The sequence below is a fragment of the Formica exsecta genome, unplaced genomic scaffold, assembly GCF_003651465.1.
Source record: "Formica exsecta isolate Colony F162 unplaced genomic scaffold, ASM365146v1 scaffold201, whole genome shotgun sequence".
In the NCBI taxonomy this organism is placed as follows: domain Eukaryota; kingdom Metazoa; phylum Arthropoda; class Insecta; order Hymenoptera; family Formicidae; genus Formica; species Formica exsecta.
In genome coordinates this window covers 1,091,395-1,113,957 of record NW_021849308.1, presented here as the reverse complement: position 1 = coordinate 1,113,957, position 22,563 = coordinate 1,091,395, and the positions used below count along the sequence as shown (strand labels likewise).

The following is a 22,563-nucleotide window of genomic DNA, read 5'->3' as shown; positions in this document are numbered from 1 at the left end:
ATGAATTATGGTCGAGCGAATAACTTGTTCAGGTGAGAATATTTCCAATATTCTTGCGCCTGACCGAATCGCCACTTCCTCGGTCATTTGTTTATTGCTTTTTTTCTATCGTCGAAATTTATTCGTGAGTAAACACTGCTTCGTTTAACACGCGCGTCGGCTCAATGGATCGCCAACATTTTCCATGCGAAACGAGAAAATTGAGTAGGGTCGCTTGGCATACGTGTATATAGGATGTCTCCATATATATTGAGGGTCCATTCGACCATAGTTGCTTTGACGAATTTGCTATCGATTCTCCGAAACTTTATGTGATGCCATCATTGGCGTCTGCGGACTTCTCGCATCAATAATTGCCAATTCAAGCTTACTAACGTATCCTTATTACAATAATATGAATTTAATGAGATTAATCTAGAAAATATATAATATTTATTTCTTTCCTCTCTTTTTACTATTTAAAACTTTAAAACTTAATTTATCAAAACTTTATATTATTAAAATTAAAAAGCAATTATCAGCATTTTGTATATACTAAGCATCTATCATTTTAGTTCAGCTTCTTATTTATGAGAAAATTTTCTCGCATTACGATTCTCCGATAAATTTAAAATATTATATATAATATAAAAAATTCGATGTCCGATTTTATCGAAACGTAAAGAGCATAAAAATGTGCTATGTCCTTTATCACATATATCTGTTTTCATCGATATTGCGTGTGGTAAAAATAACCATATAACAAAACAATAATGGTAATTCCAATAACATAATTTATTGAAATATATAAACAAAGCCAATTCCCTCTCTCTCTCTCTCTCTCTCTCTCTCTCTCTCTCTCTCTCTCTCTCTCTTTTTTCTCTTTTTCTCCGTTCGCTCTTTTGCTATCTTGACAGAGCACGAATCTCTATCTCTTATAGAATCTCTTCAAAGCTCTGCTTGTCATACTTAAAACATGCTGCTCTCTCTATTATCGTAGTTAATTCTTTAATCCTCTCAAGGGATGCTTGAGCGTAGAGGAAATAGAAAGGAGTTGAGTATTGTTTGAAGAGCAAGATATAACATTATCTAATAACTTACAATGGCATAATAGACACAAATCTCTCTCCTTTTCTCTCTCTCCCTCTCTCTCTCTCTCTCTCTCTCTCTCTCTCTCTCTCTCTCTCTCTCATACACACACACACATCTGTGAAACAATATTGACAAATTGATTACAAAATAGGAAGAAACCTGCATCAAATTTCCTGTAGCAAATTTCCGAGAATATCAAAGTTTAATTTTTCACAAATATTTGTAAGATTTTTAAGAAACAGATTTTCTTAAGTGATATTATAATTTAACTTTTCGTCTATTTTTATAGGCTATTCGCATCTAAATATAAATATTCGTTCTGAAAAATTTATCTCTAAAGTTATATCTCTGAAAAATAAGTTTTGGAGAGCTTTCGCGAAATATTTGTTGTTTATGAAACTTTGGTAAATATATAAAATTAAAAAATTTATATAACACATTGTCTTTAAAGTCAGATATATAGACACGCTAGAGAGACACATTTTGTAGCATAAAATTACTTAAAAAGTTTTACACACATTAAAATAAAAAAGTATGAATATTAATGTACAAAATTCAATATCCGGGATATACGTAGTAAAAAATATTTTTCTATTTTTAACTTTTTCCTTTAATATTTAAACACTGAGTTTTTAGCGGAGAGAGTGATCTTCGTTACTTTTGTTACGTATCCAGGACAAATTAAACTCGCGCTAACAGGCTGTTATTGACATATATCCTACTCTACAATTGCATCCAAAACTAATTAGTACCTCGTCTGCTAAAGCCACGAGACCGTAACCTATCCCTCTTCTCCCCGATTCCCCGTATTCCTCGTTGTTGCATTGATATACATATACATATCTCCAATTCTGTATATTAGAGAGAAAGAGAGATAGAGAGAGAGAGAGAGAGAGATAGACCACTAGATATATGTAGATCTTTTGTTTGTTAAATACACACACACAAATTATATGCTGCGTCAAAAGTCGACGATTCCCATAACGCCTTTTGTTCTTTAGAGACGTAACGTGTCTCTTCTAATTAATCTTCACTCATCAGCCGAAATTCCGGTCGGCGGAAATTCGCGACACGTGTGCGAGATTTTTCACGCGTATTGGATTTTTCGAGTAATGCGTTTCGTTGCACAAAACGAATCAAATTGCACTGCGCAATCTGCGCGAATGAACGCGGAAAAAAACTTTAACTTCGGTATTGTTTAATCTTTAATTTTTATTGCAATAAAATTATCTTTCTTCAAGGATTAGAACTCATTCTATCTCTCAGAGAGAAAAAGAGAAAAATGTTTCCTTATATTTATAAAATTTCGTAACATTTAGACCACTACACAAATAACAGCGTTTAATTTAAAAACTCACACGCACACATGCACACACACAAAACTCTTCATAATTAAAATAGGAGAAATATATAAAATTTTCAATAACATTCGATTTGATGTTATTTATTGTGATTGTTCAAATGTGTCACAGAAATGTAATAAAATGCGGGTTTGTAATATACCGATACGTAAAATAGAGCGATTCAAAAAATTCTCTTTTTGCTGCAAATGATCGTATTCTGTTCCACGCTTGTCCACGATTGATAGACTAAATTAAATATTGACAGACATCAAAATGCTACGGCAGAAATTCTGACGTAGTCGATCACTTCTAATTAAGACCTGTCTACAGTAATTGCTTTGTTGACAAAAATCGATTAATGGCGATTCTCAATTTAAATCGTCACGCGTGCTTCATTTGCAAAGTAATTATTTGCACGGTTCTATTTATCGGTTGATTTGTCGCTTTTATTCAAGTGCGATTAAAAAGTAATTATCCATTTATTGACGCAATTACGAGTGTTCCGAAAAATATATATAATAAAATATATATAATTTACTATTCAGACATAATTCGTGCTTCAATGAATTTATTAAGAAAAAATAATTTATTTTCTCATAAAAAGGTATGAAAGCTGTCCAGATCAGTTCCTATCAATTTATATATATATATATATATACGATAATGTAATTTAGAAATATTTTATCTAATAAAAAACTTTTTTTTGTTATAATATGATCATGTACGTATTCAAAGAATAACAATTCTTTCTTATTTCAATTAGCATTTCCTCTCCCTCTATCTTCTTATTTTTTTTTTTTTTCCATAAAGATTCATGCATTGGTAAGTCAAGCGTACGTTTCATGCCGATAAAATACCAAGTCGCTTCGTGATTCGCACAACGTCGAGCTAAATCTACAATAAACGCGATCCCTTTTCTAGGCTGATCGAATTTCCGAAACGTTTCTATCACTACTCTTGCTTACGGCTCCATTAGGTCACCAGTACGATGGCAGGAAATCGTACGCGGTGTTGTAAGAATCGAATTTCGGAAACCCATCGAAACTTTCGCGTACACAATTACCTCTCACTAATCGATAACACGAATAGCGAATACCGCATGTCGAGTTCGAAATTTTTCCCAACGCGAACACTAAGTACATACAATAGTAACTTCCTTACTTCGCGAGTTGCATAATTCATGTCGTCTCTATATAATCTTGCCCGTGTAAGAGCTCATCGCGACTGGTATTATCCTAAAAAATCAGAAAAGCTTACTCTTCTTGGCTCTCAAGAATTTTATAAGATTGAAAGTAAGATTTTTATTTTGACATTCAAACGATATATTTATAGATTTACATTTGTAATCTTTACAAATAAATTTACAGATGTTAATTTTACATTTCACAAAAAATAATGAATTTTGATTAATATGCGTAATACTATATATGAAGAGAGATATAATTAGAAAATAATTGCAATTTCTAGTTTATATACCTATTTCAGTATCGAGTATTTCATTTCTTTTCACTAATTCAATTTCGCACTATTCCGCCTATCACACATCCGAGCTAATTGCAACATAATTTGGCTGGAATTAATATTGATCCGTATACTCTAGCTACAACAACACGTACAACGTGCGCGAACAATGTGACACACTTTGATAATTAATAAAATATTAATTTCCATCATTAAAATGATGATGATAATGTAGTATCTAATAATTAATAATGTGTTGGCAAAAGTAGTAGTTGTAACCTCTATGTATGTTGTACATAGGTACACGTGTCATTGTCAAATTCTCGGAAAACTAAAGAGTGGCACAATGAAACAAGTAGAGCGTGGAAAATCCGGGAAACGAAATAACAACGAGAGTCACGTATCTCTTAAACGATCCATCAATTACTTTTACGAAAACTCCGAAGCCTCAGTTTCGAGTTTCGATCGAGTTCATTCGAGTGCGAAAAACCTATCTCGTACAGGATGTTCCTAAAGTGTTTGGCCAAACTTTACTAATATAACGAACGCTGATAAAAAAACATCAAAAAATAAAAAAGCGTAGATTAGCAAACTCTTTCGTTCCGAGTTATAATTCAAGAGGCACATCTCTTATCGTTGTAGAGTATCCACGATGAATTATATTCACTATTGTACTTGAAGAATGTCAAATAATGATTATATGTTTGATGCATTTATTGATTGTGAAATATTTTCGTACAACTTTCAATATCTATAATTCGGGAAAATTGTTTTGTAATATTAGATCTATGTTATTAGAGAATATTTTTTCAGCAGTCAAATATGTTAAGGATATCTTATATATAAAATGCATTAATGTTATACACAATAAAAAAACTTCTTTCTCTTATAATTTAAGTAGAACGTATGTAAATCAGGATCAATATTCATAGGCTTTATAGTACAAATTTGATTTGAACGCGTATATAAAACGTATAATATGTATAACAACATACGTTATATATATTAAAATAATATTTATTATCATAATATCACAAGATATTAGTCTCTATATATCATAACATATTAATACATTTACATATATATATATATATATATACATATATTTTTTTTAAGCCTCTATTTTCATATAAGTAGTTCAACTTCTGTTGTTGTTTATCAGACAATCATAATGCCTGAATACAAGCGAAGTGGATCTATCCACGTGCAAGCAGATCCTAACAAAACAGAATAATGGCTCTGAACATTAAGTGACTGCCGATAGCGTATGCTAAAGTGTACCGGCCTATAACTGCGATATAATATAGGGGAACATCGATATGAAAGAAGCGAGAGTTCATGAAGGGCGCGAAAGAATGACAGGCTCGCGAGACTATAAAATATTCATAGGATTCCGCGTTGGAAAATTGGCGTGTGAGAGACACACAGATGACAGAGGGCCGTGTTTGTATTCTATGTTGTTCTAATCGTGGCTAATATTCTGCAGCAGGAACGATGCATAATGCATATCGGACACATGTGAGCGAGCGAGTACTTTGAGATAAATAGATCACCGTGCGGTTTATTGTTAGTGTGAACGTAGATTGCATTTTCCCTAGGTTTGCAAAAACGAACAATCTCACTGTACGTACTTCAATTACGGCCTTTGAATAAACAAAAGAGTTTTACATCACAATCGAACGAGATAAAAAAAAAAAAAATGTTTTCATATAAGATTATTCAAATATTATACATTTGAATTCTCTGAAATGATTTCAAAAAAATCTTCAAAAAATATATTATCTTTTTATATGCTTTTTTTATAAAAAAAAAATTAGCAAAAAATGTCAAAGATACACGTTAAAGTAAAAATTTTGAATAACCAACATTATCGTAGGAAATATGAACGATATATATACAGGGTGCGGCATTTATAGTGACGCGGGCATATTTTTCGGAAACGAAGTGAGTCATGTGGCCCCCTCGAAACCATGCAACTTTTGTCTGAAACATTTTTTGATATCTCACTTCGTTTCCGAAAAATATGCCCGCGTCACTATAAATGCCGCATCCTGTATATACTCGTAAATTACGTATTTACAGAATTTTAATAAAAAGATAAAAGTCAAATCTCACAAAGAACAAAATGCGTAAAAAAACTAAATAAAATTCGAGATGAAGTATAGCCGGTACTTCAGTTGATCGAAAGTTGATCGACCAATAAATTCTTTTTATTGATCGCGCGCGCGAGAAGCATATACGCGAAAGGCAAAATCTATCTGTACACACGTTTGACCGAATTTACAGGCGCGACATTTGGATTTGCCATGAATGGTTACACGTCGTTCTACCAGCTGATAAATCATCGACTAAATGTCGAATGGAAATAAAATTGCCTGCGATAAGTAACGATGGGATTATAGAAGATCGGAATAAAAATGTTATACGCAAAAATTCAACATTTGCAGGAAAACGGAGTTTACCATTTTAATCAATGAAAACACTACGGCAAAGACGTATGAGAATAAATGGCTATTATTAATAATTGATATTATTCATTATTTATTATTCATTATTTCATTAAATATTTAAAATATTTTATTAAATGTTTAAAATATTTGATCAAATAAAATTATACGGAAAATTCGACTGCACTTCTATTGATATTGTAAGCGTGTGAGAACGAAAATTTGTTGTTCTCTCAAACAAATTAATCAAAAGCCTGTTGTGAGGTAAATAAATAAGGATATTTCTGCCTCGAGCTAATCTAAGGCTACATGATCGCCGATAAAGGTATAGTCTATATACATTTCGCGATTTACCACTCACATATTTATAACTACTCTTTTTCGATATTGATTTAATGAAATTTCTGCAATCACGATGCAGTGCCAGGATCGATAGCCCTACTCTAAGAGTATCGTGAAATATAACCATTTAACGTGACTGCGAACGTTGCCTTCTCCTCCCTCATGCAGTATGCAAAAATCTTGCGACCGAAGTCCATTTGACTTGGAAATATCGCATGTTAATCTTAAAATCGCCGTTTCTCGACTCGAATAGTTAGTTCGCGCTTTTAGACATCGTAAAGCTCGGAAGTCTAGTCTAGAACAACAGATATATTTAGACTACGATCTCTCTTTCTCTCTCTCTCTCTCTCTCTCTTCTCTCTCTTTCATAGAGAGATCAAATTATCTTTCTCCAACCGGAGAGAGATAATTTGTGAAGTCTATGCTAATATATATATGCCAAAGTATAATGCATTATTTTGCATATACATAACTGTATTTACCATATCATACCTATAAAGTAGATATCAACCAAGAATTTATATAGACTAAGCTGTATGCGGTCAATTTTTATGAGTGTCGTTCTCTATTTCTCGAGCTGACTGTATAATAGAGTATATAATTAATTTAAAATAAAATACATATGCACAAGAAAAAGTATAATTTTCTACAAACTTTTTTCTTTCCCTTTCTCTTTACGGAGTTATTTTTTTTTATTCCAATTGTATACGAGAATGCGCATTCGAAAAATATATACGTATACGTATCTCGTATAAAATGCTTCGAAAGAAATGCCGACGAGAGGACCAACTCAAAGGAGGAAGAGACTGCTTTGCGAGCTCGCTTTCGCGCTTTATACGTACATGGCCTGCCGGCAATGCGTTTGTAACGTATTCGTATACCCCGAAGACCGCCGTAATTGCACGCGCCATGTCGGAGGAGAGCGATCGGTGGAAGGTAGGGGGGAAGGGAGGGGGAGTGCGGAGCTGCATACCACCGCACCTGCATACATACGTAATTCCGGGACACGAGCCCGCCGAATGGCATACGCCGCAGAGAGAAGCCGCAAACCGCGAAAATATGTCAGTGCCGATAATGAGCTTACGTCCTCTACATAATTTCCCCAAACTCGATGGATAACAGAGGGATACCGAGCCGACGTTATCTAATAGATTGACGTCCGTCAACGCGCTCGAAGGGATCACAGATCATAGTTAACACCGTCGTCCTTTAACTACCTCGATTTGCATCTGCCCATTTGGCGTAATAATTTACACCGCGTTTGCGGTGTGAGACGAAGTTAATTGATCTATTGAAATTATATATATATGTATATATACATATATATAGATTCTATTATTATAAAATAAATTGCTTATTCGAAAGAAAAAATAACAATGATAAATGCTTATCGAAGATTCAAATTAATTTTAATTTGCTTCTTAGCATCTGAGATTTATATTCTTACAATATTAAAGATTATTTTAAAATATTTATATAAAAAAAAAAACTTTGGAATATGTATTTTTATATATTATATCGTCGGGTATAATTACATCGTCTTTGAATCACCGTGCAATACGTTAATGTATTTTACTCTATACTAAAGAATTAAAAGAAGCGCACGTGCGTACATGGAAAAAGAATTATCCATTTAAATTTAAATTTTTATTTCAATGCTTAGGTAATTAGAGCAAGATCAAGGTGAACATAAAATAACTTTCAATAATTTCGAGCTACACGTTTCTATTTTAACATCGTAGTTACTTTATTTACTCAAACGTATTCCAGGGAGTACTGTTAGCCATGAAGTTTGTCCAGAATAAATACAAGGGAAGAAATATTAGAAAACTTGCGACCATTTATAACGCTGGTGATTTAAGTATTTCTCGTCTCTTTTCTCATTCCACCGCCTTCGTAATTACACGACAGTCTTTTTCCCTGGGCTTTTTATAAAGTTCCGCATTTCAAGAACAACGTTGACAGCGTGCGCGAATAAAGTTTTCAAAAAGATAATTGTATGTGAACACACGCCGAGGAAACTGTTCTGCTCTTGGAAAAAAACTCTTGAAAAACTTAGCAAAAATTAAATCCGCGATATGCAGATACTTGCATTCCGTTGCAAATATAATGGCGATCATATAAAGTGAAAATTCGAAGCACTCGCTCAAACGAACAGACTAAATTAACGGCATTTATAGCTCGAATAATTCGAGTAAAATAATAGCTATCGCCAACTTAAAGTATAATAATACTTTGCATTAAATGTCAAATAAAAAAAAAAAAACCGAATAATTCTAATATAATCGTGTATACTTAATGGGAGATGTGTGATATACAAAAATTTTCGTAATGTTAATTCTTTGACTTCGTTGATTCAAATTCCTGTTTTTTATATGTGAATTAATTATTTTTATGAGAATTAATATTTTTTCAATAAAATTTACATAAATGGAAAAATATAATGTACATATACATGTATTTTAATACATATGTTTTTATCTCAATAAAGAGGTACCGCATAATATTTCTCCTAAAAAACATAAATTGTTTAAAATAAGTAATTAAAACTACACAAATGTTTGTATAATAATACTCGTTGCAATTTATCTCTTTAGCAATCATGTTGCACATACACACACCACAATAGACATTTGAAAAAAATTTTTTTATTTAGTGTTTACTTGCGCAGAATTTTACATCGTGTTAACAGAAGTCCCGCGAGAAAGATCTGAAAAATAACGGAATATTAATACTAACAGAAAATGCATTAAAACGAAACAAGATTATGTTAATCTCGTACATAAATCTCATGATGATTCTTTTTATCGTTCTTAATACCAAAGTGCACTCGAGTCAGTTTTCGCTGCTATTTCTTTCTCGCGTCAATTTCTTGTTCTTTCTCGCAATAAAGTCAAGCAACGAAAGAAGGATCCGAAAAATGGAATAAACTTTATTACATTTTGTTCACATCAATCGATCGAGCACGGTACATTTGATAGCCGCAATAAATCCACTTTGATTCTCGCGATCTTTATAGCGTAAAAGACGCATTGAACACTTATAAAATAAAGCACTGACAGTATTTTATTGCTATTACGCGTCATTTTATTATGTCGAAACAAATGTATCTTATAATCGATTTTATTGCGAGGCGAATTAAATTACCGTTTAACAATGTTGCTGTAATTTGACTTCTCGCGAGAGAAAGGCGAGAACTTGTTAAGGATAATTAATTTCATATTTCAAAGTGACATTTGCTATATCATTTATCATTTTATTCGTTAACACGAAATTTATCAGAATATTAAATAGCGGATCATCGTAAATATCAGTTCTATGAAATTGAAATGTTATTGTGAAATGCCAAATGAAAGTGAAACATATGTCAAATTAATTAAAAAATAGCAGAGTTAATAAATATATAAAATTTCCAATAAAGCTTGATCTTTACAATAAATAAAATTAACTTTATATAAAAAACACACACATTTTAATATAAATATAATATACATATTCCGAATAATCTTGTTTGTTTCCTTTTTCTGAGTTATTTAACTTCGTTCGGTAATAAACTTTAAGATTATTGTTCTTTTATATTCTTATTCTAGTAAAAATATCAAGGTTAAATCAATATTCGAATTATTAGATGTACTTGAATCTGATCCAAGCATGTCTTGCTAAGATCGGATTGTACAATTATCCATGCTCATTATCTCAGTTACTGTAATAGATGGTTTATAACGAAACTAATACAATATCTTCGAGAAATACAAGACTACAAGATTTATTTGATCCGAAACATCTGGAACAGTGACGTCGTTAGAATTTCTACATCACGTCTGTTGACAAATTTCTTCTTCTATTTTTGTTAACATTTTAAATATCAATTTCTTAATTATATATATAATTATTATTAATTATATGTATATAATTAATAACATTAATAATAATAATTTTTATTATATATTATATACACACACAATATACACATCACATATATTTTTGGAAAAAATCAAATGGAGCTTTATAACGTATATAAAATTGACGATTTTGTCCCAAGAAAAGTATATCGTCATCAAGTAATGTGTTTACATTCATTGCACTATTCGAGAAACAATCAAACCAACAAAATTATAGCTTTATTAATATTTTTAAAATAATATTTTCTATATAAAGAAGATTAAATTTATTTATTTGTTCTATTTTTTGCGGTTGGTAACCAATTAAGTTAATATTGAAGATCTTGAGAGATAAATTTTTTTTTATATGTGATATTCTCATATTTTTATTTTCTTCCTATATCGGAAAGAAGATAAGCAAGACATAGAAAACTCGTAAGCTCCCCTTTTGTACATCCATGATAACTGCGTCTCTGTGATTCGGGCAAACCTTTTTTATATTTTCGGATATCGCAATACACACACATTACACTCTAACATTACTAAAGGGATATCATTTATTATGGGGAGAGGAAAAGAAGCATTAGTAGTATCGAGAGACGTGATGCGATTAGGCAATGGAACATTTGTTGTCTGTTTGAGACGCGAGCGGCGAATTAACGACTGTTCGGGAAAGCCGTGCAGGAATTTTCGGGCATTATTATGTAAATTGTGCTGATGTTAGCAGAAATCGGTTAACGGACGGAAAGATAGGTCTAATAACGAGTTTTTAAATACATGTAGGGTGTCGCACGATATTACAAAACCATTAGTGAAATTTATTATTTCGTACGCCCCTGAATAAATATCCCCGGCCATATCCCCAAGTAAAAACGACCAATACATAAGATACATAATTTCGTCTATCTAGAGGAAAATCGCAAAACTAAAGCACTTTCCTATAACATTTCAGAAATGTGTTAAATTAAAGTGAATTTTTCACTGTGTAAAGAATATAGCATATCAAAAAAATATTTAATAATACTTGCAAAATATTGATAAGAAATAATAAGAAATATTAGAATATTTTGTTCTAAAAGACAGACAACAAATGATGATTTCATTCAATATTGTCTTTAAGGAAAAATTGCCTCTAAAATTCACAAGTAAACAATAAATTTACGATAAATTTTTTCGATGGTATGAAGTACACAAAACTTCTTTAAAAAATCCCTGTTGGATTTACGATTATCTATATAAAATGTGTTCCAAGTTTCCTGAAACGGAATCGAGATTTTAAAAAAATCTGCGGAAACGAATTCTGAAATGATTTGATCTCGTTTCATTTTTGTGTTCAATACAATATTTGAACAAATCCGCGTTACGGATGATCGAGAAATCCTTTAGTCGAGTTTCTTTCCATTTCAGTCTCTATAGTATTCATTTCACGAGTATCACATAAAAGATGTCACTATTTCTCTCCGCAGCGATCATCCAACGATAACATAACTTTCTTATATTGTACAAAGTAATAACTCAAAAATTAATTTGCATTAGCGCGTGATAGCTAAATGGGCAAATTAGATAAAATAAATTGTTGCTATTATAAATTTAATTTTATATTTAATCATAAATATTTATTATAAATCTATATAAGAAAGATTCCGAGGAATAAAACTTATGTTTATTCGTAATTATTCAATGTCATAATTTTATAAACGTCGATCGTAATGCCGACATAGTTACAAAAATTTATTAAAAAGATATCATTAATGTACGCAGCGCTATACAAGCAGAATTTAATAGATAATACGAATGCAGGAAAATCCTGAGAAACACTAATGATGTGAATAATTATCCTAATAGCTCAGGGAATGCTGTAGATTCTCATTTAAGCGATTGAGATAGATAGATCGCGCAATATATATTAATTGATCTTTCGCTCGGTTTACTTAATTTTAATCAATTTGAAAAAAAGAAGCGAAGACTTGCGGAAAATTTGTAATACATATAAATACAATTAAATACACAAAAATTCCGATTGTTTTAATTTCAGTCTTGTTTTTTACTTTTCTGTTACAGGATTAAAATTCAAACGATCGACCAAGATAGAAGATATAAATGAGAAGAAGACGCAGAAGCTGCTGATTACGCAAAGCATATTACGACATAATGGTATCGTTTACTTCAACTTTTCTTTAATTTTTAAAGCGCATGATTCTTTGCTGTTTCAGTTATGTCATAAGCTCGACTCTTTTCTGTATCTAAAATATTTAAGCTCTTTTACACATTAATCAATTATCCATTAATAACTAATGATATATTAAGTCGAATACTTTGCAAGTAAAATTCAGTATATTGTTTTGATTTCCCCTTTATTCTCAACTCGTTGAAACTGTTAAAAGTATAAATACGCGGCCCTAACGGAACGAGACAATCGAAAGGATCGTAATGAATATATTTCGCAGCGCGATAAAGCCACGTACAGCTGCCGTTAAATTCATTAAACGGGACGAAGAGTCGGACGTGCGTCATTCGCGCGTTTACAGGTCTGACGCGCTCTTTACGAACTTTTCCGCGTAAAAAGCTTCCAGGCCGCAATTGCGCGCGGTTGACGCGCTGAATTTCCGCGGCGCTTAACGAGCTTGACGATTAAGGCCTTATTTCATAAAACAGAGCCGGAGCTGTCGTTGGCACCGGCATGTTTAGCGACGTTTTAATCCCGTGGAGATTTCCGCGAGGTCGATCGAAGAGGAGAAAAAGGAGGCCACCGGCGCGCACAGCCACCTGTGACTTTTGCTGGAAGGGCTCGGAATAGAGAAAGAAAGAAATAGAAAAAAAAAGAGAGAAAAGAAAAGGATATTTCGATCACCAAAATAAATCGCGCAGAAAAAAAGAGCGAGACACGCGCGTTCCTTTCTTATCTCTTCATAATCCCTTCGCGACGCAGGATGCAAGATGAGTTACGGTCGCATCGCGTTGCCGCTTTCTTTTCTCTCATCGCATGATTGTAAATACCATCGCATCGGACCGGCAGAATTTCATTACATTACGCTTTCCTAATATCCGCCCCGAGTTGCGCACGATAGGATTAAAGTCCTATTAACCCGTATCCACATAAATTTTCATTAAAAGAAAATGTATGTTCGTGTAAGTCGAATTAATTAGAAAGATTTTCTCGATAACAATTTGATCGCTACGTCACTTATTTACTTATAAAAAATAATGTATTTTCAAATATAATTAATCTATATTTGCGTAAATTTTCTTTTAGCACACAATTTGCATATATATGTATGTTTTGCCTAAATTAAAATCAACATCGTTATTTATCAATAATTTCATTTCCAAAATATATGTTCAAATATTGAACATTACAATGGTTTTATTAATGGGAAGGTTTTTATCAATAATCGTGATGCTATGGACCAAAATTTTTCTTAGTAAATATATATCATTATGCCGCTACAGTGAATTATAATTAAAAATATTAATTAACAATTATATCCTTCTATATTAAAAATTAAAGAGAACCAAAAAGGGAGACGTAAAATAATAAACGCAGATACCATGATAACAGAAGATTAAAATTAAACAGCAAAAATTTGTCGATAACTACGTAGAAAAATATTCTTGAGATTAAAATGTTATGCGATGCATGCCGGCGGCGAATCTCTTTTCATTACCGCAATGCATTTCATAGAACGTCACGTATTTATTTTTCATATGCATTTGCCATAAAAGAAATGTAAAAAATATTAGCGTATCATGGTATATATATTGTGTATATACGTTTATATATTTCTGCCTAAATAAATAGAATTTCGTGATATTCTTGACCTACGTTAATTTCCATGAGCAACTTTATTTTGCACAAAAATATTCGAAATACGATTTTATTCATATCTATATTTTTATTAGAGAGTTTGATTATAATTTTCTTAACAATTAAAATATTATATATATTTAATTAAGTCATTATAATATATTTCGTTTGCTTATTGTGTGTGTGTGTGTGTGTGTGTGTGTGTATGATCTTAAAAAAACCGCCGAGATTTTCTATTTCTATTTATATATATATATAACTGATATATCGGATGTCTTATAAAATATGAAAGCTATAGCCTCAATAAAACTTGTTATTCCGAACGGAATATTTCAATTAGCCCGAGGCGTCCCGATAGTAACAATGTTTATTCCAATTTCCGATCCGTTTGGTACTCCCAAATGGCATTACATCGAGTTTTCCTTCCTCGTGATTAGATTTTGCCAATGAAATATTGGCGCGTGTAAATAAATAATAACAGGACGATTCTTTTTATTTTTCAACAGGAGTTTTAATTCGAGTCGCGGACCGGGCGGACAGTCGCAATTTCCCCGAGGAAGATGCAAGATCCCCCAGGATCGCAGCGTAAACGGGGTAAGTGAATGGAGAAGTCGACGACGGGCAACGTCGTCGGGCGAAAAAACGCGATCGTCTCGAAGCGGTTGATCGTGGTTGATCGATCCCGATCAAGAGCGACTACCACCATCGACTCGTTCCTGACCGCGGGGTCTAGGTCAGGAACCGCCGCGGGGAATCAAATTAGTATCCTTCGGACGAAGGAAGAGCGCCGGGTGGTGGGACGGGTGAGGTAACTATATTGGATTGCAAGGAGGAGAATACTTCGATCGACCTCCTCCCTGGTGTGATGCCTTCCTGAAGCTGCAGCATTCTCGCGGTCGTGCTCGAGATCACCGCCAAACGGAGTTCGACCAAACGCAGAACATGGCCGATCTCGAGAGGATCAGGCTGGTGGTGCTCGGCGGTGCCGGGGTCGGCAAAAGCGCCATTATACGCCGATTGCTCGGCCAGGGTTTCAGCGAGCGATACCGGCCCACCGTGGAGGATCTGTACTCGCGGGAATGCGTCCTCGGCACCCTGACCCTCAAGGTCGATCTTTTGGATACCGCGGGTAAGACGAACCATCCCCCACCGCTATCCGTCTCTTTTTGCTCCAATGAATTGTTGCATATGAGACGTTTCGATAAAACGATTTCAATAATTTTTAAATAATTTCGCGGAGAAAATAAAATATGTCTATTATATTTTTAAAAGGATATTAATTTTTTAAAGTTTTTTGAAATAAAGAACCATTTTCGCAATTTTCTTTTAATCACATATAGATTTGAAAGTAAAAACAAAAATAAAAAAAATTATAAATAAATAATTTAATAAATCATAGAAAAACATTTTAAAAAAAATTATAAATAATTAATTTAATAAATCATAGAAAAACATTTTATAGAAGTTTAAACATATTTTTTTTTTGTTTTAACGTGATCTTTCGAACGTGTTTTCTTTTACGTGATATATGATATATGTGTAATTGATTATCAAAGGTTATTTACTAATAAATATGAAAGTAAAATAAAATTGAGACTTTCAAAACGTATGTATCGTTTTACAATTAAGTTTTTTATTTTATATAAATAAGAGCATGTGTGTGTGTGTGTGTGTGTGTGTGTGTGTGTGTGTGTGTTAATTGTTATTATTTAAGTGATTATATAAATCTGACATAATTATATTATTAATTTTATTAAACCGATTTAAACCAATTTTCGGATCTACTTTAAAAGCTCCAACAGAAAAATATAATAAATCTACTATATAATAATTTCCTGAAATACTTCTCTTATCATTGATTTTATGATACAATATGATGAAAAAGATTGCATGCTATGTGATACTACGTATATCTATTTTCAAACTCAACACTTTGACTATAAACGAAATGAACTTTGACTGAAACTTCAATCTCGTTAGAATCGCGTATAAAGTAAGTGTAACTCATTGTCAGTATCGCGTAGCATACATATATACATATATAAATGTACACGAGGATATCCTTGATCCAATCGGAGTTGCATTTTCCCGGTGACTTTTTAGCGAGAGAGCAACGAGTATCGGAAAAAGCTGAGAGATAAACGCATTATAGGCATCGTGTATAGACTGATTGTGAGTTATATTACACAGCGAAAATTCAGCAAGAATAATAACATAAAACGAAATTTCTGATGACGTTGAAAAATATTGTGGTATAAATAACTGTAAATTTCAATACGTTCATTGAACAAAAAGAATCAGGAATCAAGTTATGAGTAAAGGATTATTTTGTATGGCAATTTTTTCTAAAAACCTACTCTGTAAATTACGCGGAAAATTTTTTCAATCTCCTATAGACTGGCTGATCCTTCGCTTTTAAAACTACAGGTGACCTGCAGTTTCCCGCGATGAGACGGTTGAGCATAGCCACCGCCCACGCATTCTTGCTCGTGTACGCAACAACATCGTTACCGAGCTTTGAGTGCGTGAAACGTTGCTTCGAAGAAGTGAGAGAACAACGACCCGATTTTCAGGTGTGGCATTATTAAGTAAATTCATTCGCACGCGATCCATAATCTCGTACAGTGTATCACATATTCAACATTACACTTGCGATCTAGACAAGCTTTTGCTTCGTCCTTTTAAAAATTTATATCTACATAATATGATATTTAAAATTGATAAAGAAAATAAGATATTATTTCTTCGTTAAATTTTTTTTTCTCTAAATTATACTTGACGAGTAAAAGGATTGCCTTTCTGGTAAATAAGACTATAGGACGTAGCTATCTTTTGACAGGAAGTACCGATAGTCGTCGCCGGGAACAAGCTCGACCTGGCGCCGGCCCGAAGGGAAGTACCCATCGAGGATGTAAGCGAGTGGCTGTTTTGCGAATTACCCAAGTTACGCGCTAAAGTGATGGAATGCTCGGCAAAAGACGATTATAACATTAAGGATATATTCAGGTGTTTCGTCACGCTTTCCAGAATTGTGCCGAAAAATCCCACCGGCGAGGTCGACGAGTCGGGACTCAGGAGGAGATGTTCGGCATACGGATCTCGCAGGTATTGTAATGCTAATGTTATTGTCTCTTGATGAAGTCATTAATCTTTTTGTGTTTTTATATACATAATAATGTATATTGAATACGTGAGCTCCGCTTCAAGTAAAACCTTTAAATTTAGAACTGATTTTACTTTTAACGAAACAAGACAGTTATCAAATTATAGGGCAGCTGTATGAAAATAAATAGTTACTCGCAAATTAGATTTTAAGAATAGATAACAAAATCTCTTATTTTTCGTTTAATAACAAGTAGACTTCGCTCAAGCAATATTCTAATTTAAGGCTTAGTTCTTCTATCGAGATACTTAGTATTGAAGATTAAGAACATAAAATTTCTTGAAATTTGTCTTGTTATTAAGAGAAAGAGATTGAAAAGTTTAAATTTACTCATGAAATAAGTCTTACATGTGTTACGATATTCTAAAAAAATATATAACGTATATTTAAAAAAAGATCGTAAAATTGAATGTGTGTGTGGCAGATCGTCTCCTAATTCTTTACCGTTTTAAAAATCAGTTATAAAAATCACTTAATATTAATTGTGATGATCAAGTAAATTTTCCGCGTCGTAATCATCATAGATAGGACTGTAATCTCGAAAGACATAGCGAATCCCTGAGCTTACTTAACCTAGATTGTTGATGCAGGCAGGCTTAAGATGAAGATTGCATCCAACGTAAAACTCAATGAGAACTCAGAATTGTAAGAGGTACGTTTTGGATTAAATTCACGATGAGAATATAAGATGAGAATATGAATTTAGGAGCCTGTCAATATCGCTTAATAATAAACATGGATTATTAAATTCTTTTCCTTCTCTTTATCTCATCGAAAATGATAACATAGGAAGAGATAAAGAACAGAAAGAATATAATTATAATGATACTATTATCAAAGTTTATGTATGAAACAGATTAAATTTAATTATAATCAGCTATTTTCTTGATTTTATGATACTTGTCAAAAAAGGCTATGGTATATAAAAAAATCATAATTAATATTTAAGATTGATTAAATAATTTCATAGCACAATTTGCATAATACGTTCAGTCGGTAGAATCGATAAGATGAATATAACATCTGAATCAAACATATACGTGTAATTGACACGTGGATAAACCATGTTTCGTGAATAGCTTCGAAAAGTCACGCATTCGATGCCCGATATATCGTTAAAAATCCGAAAAAGAACTCGTTGAACTATATACATGCGTGCTAAATAAGATTACATCACGATTTTTAAAACGACAGTATAACGACAGCAAACTTTATTCAATCTAACACACACATGCAACTCTCATTCGAAAACCTGCCATTTAATCGCGATTCGTTTTATCGATCGAGAAGAACAAATTGACATTAACAAAACAAATATTAATAATCTAAAAGATTTTCGATATGTATTTCCGCGTCGCCAATCGCCATTGTTGGAGCGTACGAGAATGTAAACATAATTATATAATTCGTTTAATATCGCTTACGATTTAGATATTTATTTCGGATTGTCAACAGATTATGTTATATTGCATTGGAAAATATTCGCTATTTCTTGTTATTTCTCATATATATTATTATTGATATTCGATAGCTTGCACGTACCGCTCGATTCTTTTTATTCATCGCTGTACATTGTGCTACTTTCTTATGCAGCTATTCGAATCATATACATGCGCGGAATGTCTATATTTCCGTAGATGATTCTCATGGAAAACATTGCATCCTTGAAAAAAATACTATAGCTGAAAAAACTAATTTTATTAAATACTCAATATTTCCTCTTAGATTTATGCCCCGAGAAATGTGCCTTGACTTAAATTTTATATTTTTCAGCATTTTTTAATAAAAAGCTATACAATTTTTAATCTATTCCATGTTTTTTCATTGTATATATACATATATATATAATTTAATTTACAGAATTTACATATAAATTAATTATAACAACGTAATGTGAAGAGTGCTATAAATCTATTGTCTTACAAATTTTAAATAATATATATTACTTTTTTTACTTTGCTCTAAATGTTTAAATTTTTTTTGAAAAAGTTGACTTTTCTTGCGTTACGGTAATCTTCTCTCTCTTTCCGGATAATATAAATTCTTATTATCAAAGAGTCATTGATCCTTTATTCACAAATTAAATTAAGGCTATAAACGCGCGCGACAAAGATATAATTGAAAAAAGTACCGGGGGAATAGTTCTAACGTTAATCAAAGAATAAACAGTAATTTCGACCGTGTCTAATTTACATCTATTATTATTTTATCGCGATGGAAGGTCCGGCAGTCCTAGCGGCAGGACCGGCAGCGCGGGTCCCGGTGGAAATCCTCAGCAAGTAGTCGCAGCTCAGGGCTCCAGCGTCGTCGCTGTCACCGAGGAGGTGAAGAGCAAGCCGCGTAGTCGCAGCCTGATCAGACGCGCCTCGAGAAAGACGAAACAACAGATCAGGGATGCCCACGCTGACGATTGCAACATTTCCTAAAGCCCGATCATACCTAATAAGAATCGAGGAAGAAATGGTAACTTTCGTCGCGGAGCAGGAGATCGGGATCAGGTTCCGATTATTGCAATGGGAAACGCGTTTTCGAGTCAAGTAAACGTAAGTGCATTAAACGTAAGACTCGAGGTTGCGCCCGCGATATTTGCAAGAAAGCGATTTACGGCAAATAAAATCTTTTTACGGCTGCTAGACGACGCGGATCAACATTTACTTATACTTGCTTATTCCGCGTTGATTTACGAGACTTTGAAAGCAAGAGAGAAGTAAACAGTAAGCCGATAAAGTGACTATAGCTCTAAAAAGAGTCTAGTTTGAGAAGCTCGAGAAGGTATAAACCGTCACGTCGACTTCGTAGAATACGTATCAGAAAATGTGTGTATCGATAGCAAGATTATTATTATCAAATCCTGAGTTTCAGATTGACTTTTTTCTTTAACAAAATTAAATGCCCAAATATTAAATATTCGATACAAAATTCTTTTACTTAAATAATATTAAGTTTTAATGTTTAAATGTATTGTAAGTAAGTAAAGCATTAAATTTTTATTAAAGAAAAAGATGAATGCAATTATATGAAAAAAAAAGAATCTGTAATCGATATACATTTCTTTTGGAACATCTTATATATAGATACATTAACGATGTGAACGTGGAATTGATCTTTTATGACGGATATATAATTTTTTCAACGAATGAATAAACTCTTATATTTCTTGATGTAAATATTTATGATTATTCAAATGATAAAAGACTCCATTATATATTCAAAAATCATATTTTCGTGTGGCAAGAGGAGCAATTTTAACAATTAAGCAACATTTTCTCACGATTATTATTTTTGCATTATTTTGCATTCTCAGAGCATCCCAAAATATATGATACAAAGGCAATATAGAATTATTGCACATAGAAAAGTTTGTTTAATATAAGATACATGTTGAATGTTTATATTCACACACACACACACACAACATATATAAAACAGACATATCATTTTCTTTCTCCAATTTAAATATTTCCTAGAAATTTTAAAAGATTCTATTGAATGTGCACTAATTAATCGCATAAGAACTTATATATAAAAGCGTTGTTTTACCTTCGGAAAATGAAAGCGCTTGTAAAGTGCGAGATTCGTTCAAAAGACTCGTAAAATTATAAGAGAAAAAAAAGAGAAAAAGAAAAAGACAAAATAAGAATATATGAAATAACAAAAGTGTTATAATATTAAACAAATATTATGAAAGTAGTCTCAAAAAATCATACGAAAAGATAAAAAAAAAATTTTTGTAAATTTTGAATATCTGACGAGATCGTACTAATAAGACAAAAGTGAGAATAAAGTCGATAACGCCAATTTAAAGTACGGCTTTTTGAAAAAAAATCTAGCCTTTCTCACACACACAGTTACTCAAGAAAAAAACAAGATATTTTTAATATTTTCTCAATATTCTGTTCGAAATTGCAATAAACAATTGGCAAGACATTATGTGTGTGACAAAACGTTAATCATTATCTAAAATAATTATCAACAAAAATGTTTAATAATATCTGGCAAAATTAAAATCAATTTAAATGTCAATTAGGCACACAGAAGTTTTGTAACACATGCTACACTTACGATTAGATATGTACGCTTGGACGACCATTTTAAAGATTCAGAGATGCAATTTTAAAACCTTTTATCTCACGCGATGCACATTCATAATTGTTGTGTAAATATCAATTTTATTTGTGTCACAAGAAATTTCAGGCACGCGAACAACGCCGATATGCAAAAAGAAAATTGTTTGCAAATAACAAATTATAATCTACAAAGCACAAAAAATATCTCTCTTTCTGCTACCTCTTTAGTTATCTAAACTTTGTTATCAGATATGTGATTCTCTCTTATAATACTTCTCTCTTATAATTCTTATGATAATGATCAGCTACTACAATCTTTAAGTTTTATATTACATATAGTCGTCATAAGAACACATTTTTTAAAGTTTAACTAATCTGATTCCCCAATTATCGTATGTGCAACAATATTACAGTCAAATCCTATTTAACAAAAATTTCACTGAAGTTTTTCAATCATTTTTCGATAAATTTTTACATTATAACGCGCGTTACATATCTTAATAACTAATATCCAATTTAAGATTTTGTTAAAATAATATTTGTATGTAATAGAATTATAAAAAATGATTAATCACTTTATCCAAATAAACTTTATGTTTAGATAAAAAAAATGTTCATAAAAAGTGATGATAGTTCTGAGACATCCTGTGTAAAACATTTAATTTTGTATTAAATCTTTTTATCAAGTTGTTATTTGGCTTAAACTTTGTTTTAACAATTTCAAAGGTCATAATATATTAGTTTCTATATATCGAGTGCATAATAATTACGTGAATGGTTCGCAATCGTTGGAAATATCGTGCTAATATCCCGAAAGTATACTATACGCGATATATATATATATATACATATATATTTAGGAATTATATATTCATAAACATTTAAAGGTACCATTAGAAATTCCAATGACACATACCTACGAGAGATATATCGAAGCACATTATTTTAGATATCCGGATCTAGATAGGGTGCTGACTATAATG

The 22,563-nt window shown here is 32.1% G+C and overlaps 1 protein-coding gene across 2 annotated transcripts in view; it reads left to right on the top strand.

Moving 5' to 3' along the window:
* The window catches only part of LOC115234626 (GTP-binding protein Di-Ras2), a 93,906-nt gene extending 72,134 nt beyond the window's left edge, over positions 1–21,772 (top strand). Inside the window, exons 3-8 of one of the 2 annotated variants that reach the window (XR_003883942.1) lie at positions 12,607–12,699; positions 14,857–15,479; positions 16,778–16,923; positions 17,190–17,455; positions 19,735–20,056; positions 20,148–21,772. Coding sequence is in view for 1 of the 2 variants with exons in the window: in XM_029805831.1 (XP_029661691.1) it covers positions 15,293–15,479; positions 16,778–16,923; positions 17,190–17,455; positions 19,735–19,939 (804 nt within the window). In the remaining variant the exon portion in view is untranslated. Of the gene's footprint in view, positions 1–12,606; positions 12,700–14,856; positions 15,480–16,777; positions 16,924–17,189; positions 17,456–19,734 lie in introns of both variants that reach the window. The other variant, XM_029805831.1, reaches the window with a different exon arrangement.
* The last annotated feature ends 791 nt before the right edge of the window (positions 21,773–22,563 follow it).